Consider the following 7500-nt stretch of genomic DNA (forward strand, 5'->3'; position numbering starts at 1 on the left):
CAGCTCATTAGCATTTACAGCCACAGCCACAGAAACAGCTCGTTCTGAGCAGGGCTGGAAGAGGGGTTTTTAGACATGCGAACATCCAACACTGGAGTGTTTCTTCAGCAGCAAACTTCACAGGCATGTTTTGGGGACCTCTGAGACCAATATAAACTCGTCTTAAAGGGGTAAAATATGTGATCTTTAAAGTTTTGGATTTTGACTGTTGTTTCTTCTTAGATACAATCAGTGACAAAGACTCAGAGAAGAAGACCTCAAGTAAGCACATCCATCTTTATCTCAGTTATCTTTGTATCTCCGTGTGTTTCCTTTTCTTCTGTGTTTGAAACCTCTCCCTCTCTTGTTCTACTTTGGTAGTGGACTCCTCCTGCAGCGTTGAACCCATCCAGACAGACCTGAAGATGAACATTCAGAAAATTCTAGAAAAATCCTTGTCACAATCCTTGGAATGCAGAGTCGTGACCGTGAACGGGACCCTGGAGGACTCAGCCCTTTCTTCAAGGGTCAAAAAGCCAAGTGTCCCTTGTTTCACCGCTCACCCCGTGGTAGAAGGAAACAGCCACACGGAGAGCATGGTTCCCCTCTTCTCTTTCCTAGAAGGACCAGACTACAGAGCAGAGTTCGGTGTTCTTTACGGACTGGCCTCAGACGCCATCGTCAAGTCCACCTTCTCAGGTCACTCTGATGAGGACGAGCTGGTTGCCTTCCTAGGCGCTGCAAGGGAAACAGCCAGGAAGAAGAGACTGTTTTGGTCTCAGACTCGTTTGTGTTTCCTGTTGGGTAAGCTCTGTGCTGGGAGGTCAAAGTTCAGCCAGGCCAGGGTTTATTTAGAGGAAGCCCTCAGTGTGCCAGGGAAAGGTTTCACGGACCTAAGGCTACTGGCAAGCATCTATTCCAACCTGGCAGCCATTTATCTCTTACAGAACAACTCGCAGAGCTTCTTCGCTGTGATGGAGAGACTTGTAGCTCTGCTGTTAGGAGTCCCAGACTGTTTGGAAAGCTTACAGGACGACTTTGCCCTGAAATACATGCTAAAGAAGGCCGTTCTCTCTCACAATACCAAGGCAGAGGCACGGGCGGCTTATCTTTTGGCAAAACACCACTGGACTCACTCCGATGGGGCTCAGGTGATCCCTTACCTGGAGAGACTTCTGGTTCTTGGTGCTGAGGCACAGAAAACGTGGAGTATCTCTCCTAGTCATGGATTTCTGACCCTGGGGAGGCTCTACAGCCAGATGGGACTGCCACACCTCTCTGTTTGCTCAGCCAGGAGAGCGTGTATGCAGCCATCCTCTCTGCTCACTGACTGTCTGAGCAGCATGCTGCTGGCTTTAGACAACATCTCCAGACTACGTGAGACCACGGAACAGGAAACTTCCATCCCAGCTCAGATGGCTCCATATCTACACCGAGCCCTCACATCAACCACAGACCTTCAACCAGGCAGCAAGCAGCACCGCGCCCTCACCCATCAGCTCACTGTTTGTCTATGTCAGCTCTTCTGCAAGCACCGGATGGTCGGACACGCCATCAGTCACATGCACAACATCGTCAACAAACAGCAGCTCCCTGCCTCAGTCCCAGAGAGAAATAGTGCCCTCATCTGGTTAGCATGGCTCCACATCAACAACAACCAGCCGCAGGTGGCTCTGGAGATCCTTGAATCCCTGCTGGACTCGATGCCAGAGCACTGCACCACCCCTCAGGAAGGTACATGGGTTTTTATCTGTACAACTATTTTCTAGGATTAGTTTGGGGGCCTGCTCTGATTGAAGAGAAAGAGTGCAAGGTCAGAAACAGGATGAGAGAGTGGGAAAGGCTATGGGTAGAAGTCTGACCCTGGCTGCCAGCACTGATCCACAAAACCAATAGGCTATCAGGTGGTAATGACTTAGAAGCTGGATGTCTGAGATAGCATTCTGTCTCATAGTTGTACATACTCTCTGCTGTGGGAGACAGTTCCTAAAATGACATTCTCACAGGAAGTGTTGTCAGTGTAGTGAAAATGTGTTGATAATAAATTAATATTATCAAGTAAACCTCGTAAAGAATAGGGCACCACCGCTTACGTGGATTGGTTATTTAATAACCAATAAAATATTGTAATTATTAAATAATCAAAACCTTTAATTAATTAACAAGAACATTAACTGTAGATCAATCTCATTTCTAAAGTAGTAAATTCTCATAACATTGACTCTATTTCTCTGCTTAATAGAATGAATTCCTGAACTACGACTGTCTTTTGAAGATTTATTATAAAATCACAAAATAGCAGACATAAATCACAGGTTATATGAATAGATAATGTAAATGAACATGAACATGAACATGTAAAAGAACATGACTAAATATGGTAAAGAGAAAGGATGCTAGCTTAGTTGGTGAGAGTGGATTATTCTAATAATCCTAACGGAAAAGTTTAACCGACGGTGTAAAATTTTGGAGTGTGAATTTGGAAGAAAAATAGATCTGAACTAATTTAGTGGAACTGTTGGAGACATCAGCACCAGAGAGATGAACTGGATCATACCAGCCGTTCGATGAAGGCGAGGAGGAGAGGACCCGTCTGGAGGGGCCCGGAGGAAGGCGCCTGGCAAGTTCTGAACACCCGAAGCTACCGCGTGCCAGCTCTGGTCCGACCCGGATGGGTTCAAGCTGGGCCGCTGCAGCGCTGATGCGTCGCTCAAACTGTAGGGACGGCTGTACAGACTCTTGTCCACGGACTCTGGGAAGGATTGGCTCTCGTTCCAAAAACAGCTCTTGATCGTCCAATTAAAAATCAGATAAACTCAAACGCATCGACACCACGTGACTGCTGGCTCACAGTGAAGTCGATTGTGTGATAAAAAGGAAAAACGAAAACTCTGCGTTACAAAAATCTAGCACGAAGCTATAAAAAGGTTAGGAAAAATCTTGTACTGGATAAGAAAAATTCTAAGTCTGATTGTTTATCAGACTTGGCACAACGCTTGGATCAAGAATGGGCCTAGGAGGCCCAAGGAGACTCAACAGAGCTCTCCTCAGTGAGCATCTTCTTGGACTGTCCAGACCTGACCGCTTGAACTGCACACTTAACTCCACTCTCTCTGCTCTCTCTGAACTCTTGTGAGTTCTGAAGTTACTCTTATACAAGAGGGAGGGGTTTCGGTTTTGAAGCCCTCCCAGTGTTTGATTAAATCCACTCCACCAGATCATCAAGTTAATGGGATAATGTAGAGATAACACAACATGGTTATAAAACTCTAGAATACTATCAATAAACTATCACACAAACATTAGAAACACAGTTCATTGTTTAGACGCACAATTATACATTAGAAAATGTTTCTGCATTTGGGTGTGACGGAACTTGACCACAAGGTGGCAATGTTGATCCAGGGACGATTTTCAGTCTCTGTTCGTCAACTTGGAGAAATACACTAAATTATATCATAAAACCATAATTCAGTAAGGGAAGATGCCAGAGATTAGTATGACACGTCATTCTGTTCCTTGTAAACAGACTCAACCAAATATGAACATGTCCTGTTGGAAACGTAACATTTAAGACAGTTTTTTGATACTTCCAATCCTTGCAGCTTCATGTGGTTGAGATAACACCGGGAATTTACGACATGCGTCTGCTCTGTGCCACGGCTCTGTAGGAAGACAGAGTCCTTAGATTTAGGAGGCGTGGTGCAGAGTTTCTTACAGCTTTCAGGAAGACAGGATTTAGTCTGAGGAGGTTCACCATTTGGTCGACCAATCGAAAGATTCAGATTTTAAGGTGTTTATCTCTGTTGGGAGCTGTCTTTCATCAAAATGGCAGTTTAAGAGTCCTACTGCCTGAGAAACTCTTGTTTTTTGAACGTGGTTCCTTGATAAGTTGTCAGCCATGAGGGAAAGAGAATCCCCCCCTTTCAGTGACATTCCTGAAGGATCTCTGGAGGTGTAGGTTTAGGAAGGAGAAAGGATCTCTCCCCCTTGTATCATTATCTTTCCTCCTTAGAGGGTGATATCAACAGCCTTAGATTGTGGTTTCATCTTTAGTTGTTCTGGATAGATTCTCACTACATCAGGAACCAGCTGTCCACTGATGCTTCTCTAGAGAGTCAGAGAATGAGGTACCTCAGAGGGAAACCAGAGGCCAAACACCAGTTTAGCCAGATTTTGACCTGACCTGCATAGTCTGACATAGTTCCATCAAAAAAGGCCAGTGTTGTCTGTTCTGGCCCTTAGCTACTCTTCAGAGTTACACTAGTATTAACAAAGAGCTGACTGATCTGTAAGTTTCAGTCAAAAATGCTGGGTTTGAAGTTAATGTAGTCAATCTGATGTCACCCTGATTAGTAAAGGTGGCCATATTTGAACAAGTGGGTGGAGCAGTAAAAGATTGAGTGGGAATAAGGCTGACACAAGACTATTTCATAACTTCAGTGTTTGTGACATGAAGGTGTGGTCATGAACATGCGAGGTGTGGCACTGGGATGTATGGGTGACCTCCAGAGGGCAGCAGAGAGCTACAAGGCTGCTGTGGACACCTGTCAGGAGTATGAGGACATGGCGAACTGGGCTGTGGCTCAGGCTAACCTCGGTAAGACGATAAATGACATCATTTTTGTTATAGATGAGGCAAAATTAACAACCCCTATTCCAACAAAAGTTGGGTCACTGTGTAAAATGTAAATAAAACCAAACTAATGACCAAACTTTCCTGTCCCGGTCTGCTGTGAGCTGACGTTGGTTTTTCCTTGTGCAGGGCTGCTGAGTCTGAGGGCCGGATCTAAAAGTCTGGCTCAGACTCACCTGTTGGAGGCCGTACAGCTCTTCTCTGAGCTCCAGGATGAAGACCACGCGGAGAACTTCATTGCTGTACTGCTGGAGCTGGGGCAGCTCTACGTCGCCCAGCAGCAGGTGGATTATGGGAAAGGATGCTACGAGTGGGCTCTCCTGCTAGCCATCAACACTAACCTGTTGGACTGTACGTGCACACCTGTTCAGATAAATCCCTCTTTTTATGACTATACTCTAACCCCACTGATGATCCTCAGGTCAGCTGGCTGCCACCTCAAAGCTGATCCATCTCTATGGCTCGAAGAGTCCTGACCAGGTCCAGGGTCTGGTCTACAGTCAACACATGGTCCACCTGCTGAGACGCAGGGGGGACAGAGGACAGGAAGGAGGCGCTCTGGAGGCGGTGAGCAGACTGTACCTGAGCCTAGGAACTCACAGGTGAGAGGGAGGCTCGAATACATCGATCAGAACTACCTTCATTATTCCAATTAATAAGAAATGATCTACTATAAAGTCAGGAATTTAAGTCACAGTCAGAAAGGTAAAAACAGTTTCAGCCATCCACCTGTGTGACCCAACCCTAATGTTAAAATGTCTCAGTTTAAATTCTGACATGTTGTTTATGTTCTATAGTCAATCAAATATAGGTTTATGACTATCACTGACTTCTGTTTTTATTTATATTTTACACAGCATACCAACTTTTTTGGAATAGGGGTTGTATATTTTGTAGCTCAGCTTTACCTCCTTACATCCCTGAATACTTTCTTAAGACAGCGATCATTCTTGAGCATATTAAATGTTGAATGAATCCCTGATCTGAAGGATTATGGCATGGTTATTGTGGATGTCTGCAGGGCCTACAGGGCGGCTCTGGACCACACCAAGACCAGTCTGGGTATTTTCATTGACCTGGGCTGCAGAGAGAAGGAGGCACTGGGCTGGCTTCAGGCCGGGAACATCTACCACCTACTGGAGCAGACTGAGCTGGTGGACCTGTATGTTCAGGTGTGAACAGCGCTCGTTCATGGTTGTCATAGTAACAGTTAGATTTATATATATTTGCATCATGTGTCTGTGTGTTCAGGTGGCGCAGGATGTCGCTCTGAGTACTGGAGACACCAAGTTCATCCTGAAACTTCTAGAAGCTGCCGGAGACATTTTCTTCAACAGCAGACGAGACCGAGACAAGGCCATCCCCTTCTATAGAGTAAACACTCAATAACACATACTAGTATTATTTATACTGATCTATAAAGGACAGAGCATTTACAAGACACTTAGTCATTCAGCTACAGCTCCAGATTCCCTCGTAGTTCATTTTCTTTTCCCACCAAAAAGGCAGGAACAATAGGAGGGAGACAAGTCTAAGAGAGGAGGGAAAAAAGTTATCAAATGGAGGGGAAACACAAAAAAATTGAAGGAAAACGTCAAAAAATTAAAGGAGAAAGCCCCCAAAATGAAAGGGACCTCAGCAAAAAAAAAACAAAAAAAAAACAAAAAAAAAAAAACAAAAAAACATTAGAGAAAAAGGGCCTTAAGTGGAGGACAAAAGCCCTAAAAGTGGTGGGGGGTGGGTCAAAAGAAATTGTTAAAGGAGAAATGAAACAAAAATGGAGTAGAAAAGCCCTTAAAACATCCTCAGCTTCCCCAACATTCCTTTGTCCTCCTTTGAGGATGATGCCATCCTCTAAGGCCTTATAAAGATTCCATCCTTGCCTTTGAAGATGATGTCATCCTTTAATGTTTATAAACATTCCATCCTAGCCTTTGAAGATGACTGTCATCCTTAAAAGCACATAAAATTCCATCCTAGCCTCTGAAGATGATTTCATCCTTTAAAGTTTATAAACATTCCATCCTAGCCTTTGAAGATGATTTCATCATTTAAAGCTCATAACATTTGATCCATTGCCCTTGAAGATGATTTCATAATTTAAAACTCATAACATTTCATCCTTGCCTTTGAAGATGATGTCATCCTTTTAAGCTCATAACACTCCATCCTAGCCTTTGAAGATGATGTCATCCTTTAAAGTTTAAAACATTCCATCCTTGCCTTTGAAGATGATGTCATCCTTTAGGGCTGTATAAAAATTCCATCCTTGCCTTTTGCATGCAAGCCAGTCTAGGCCCCTACTTGTCAGTCGATTCTAAGCAGTGCTGACCATGTTTATTGTCTAAATGGATGTTAACCTGTCCTTTTAAAGCTTGTTTATGACAACCTGAGGGGGAAAAGCTGTTAAAGAGGACTTTACTGGCCTCTTAGTTGGTGGATAACTAGCCTCCATTCATTCCTATCAACATGTCGTGACACCGGGCCACGGTCAGAGAGCCTCAGAGAGGATTTATGGGCTGTTGTTAAAATCAGAGAGGGACAGATCTTCCCCTAAAGAGACGTCTTCGATATCTGATTGGCTAAAGCCTAGGGTGTTAACAGAGCTTGTCTCTGGTCTGTCTGTGTCTTTTTCTGTAGGACCGAGCTCTGCCCATCGCTGTAAAGAGCAGCAGCGTGTCGTGCCGACTGCGTCTGTGTAACAAGCTGACTGAGCTGATGCTTGGTCTGGAGATGTTTGCAGACGCCCTGGAGTTCGCTCAGATGGCCCTCGACATCAGCATCACTCTGGGTACTATGACACAGAGGTTTTCAAACTTTTCCCCCCCAAGGCATAGAAAAGAATCCAGCAAGAATCTCAAGGCCCACCATAGATAGATAGATAG

General features: G+C 44.5%; 1 protein-coding gene across 1 annotated transcript in view; it reads left to right on the forward strand.

Moving 5' to 3' along the window:
* Positions 1 to 222: 222 nt before the first annotated feature.
* Positions 223 to 7500, forward strand: part of LOC121506681 (SH3 domain and tetratricopeptide repeat-containing protein 1-like) — a gene marked incomplete at its 5' end in the record, with an annotated part of 35925 nt that continues 28647 nt past the window's right edge. The window contains 8 exons of the mRNA XM_041782521.1: positions 223 to 261; positions 361 to 1713; positions 4439 to 4579; positions 4745 to 4966; positions 5037 to 5217; positions 5637 to 5787; positions 5867 to 5989; positions 7256 to 7406. Coding sequence (XP_041638455.1) covers positions 223 to 261; positions 361 to 1713; positions 4439 to 4579; positions 4745 to 4966; positions 5037 to 5217; positions 5637 to 5787; positions 5867 to 5989; positions 7256 to 7406 — 2361 coding nt within the window. The remainder of the gene's footprint in view (positions 262 to 360; positions 1714 to 4438; positions 4580 to 4744; positions 4967 to 5036; positions 5218 to 5636; positions 5788 to 5866; positions 5990 to 7255; positions 7407 to 7500) is intronic.

The sequence above is a fragment of the Cheilinus undulatus genome, unplaced genomic scaffold, assembly GCF_018320785.1.
Source record: "Cheilinus undulatus unplaced genomic scaffold, ASM1832078v1 Contig9, whole genome shotgun sequence".
Classification (NCBI taxonomy): Eukaryota; Metazoa; Chordata; class Actinopteri; order Labriformes; family Labridae; genus Cheilinus; species Cheilinus undulatus.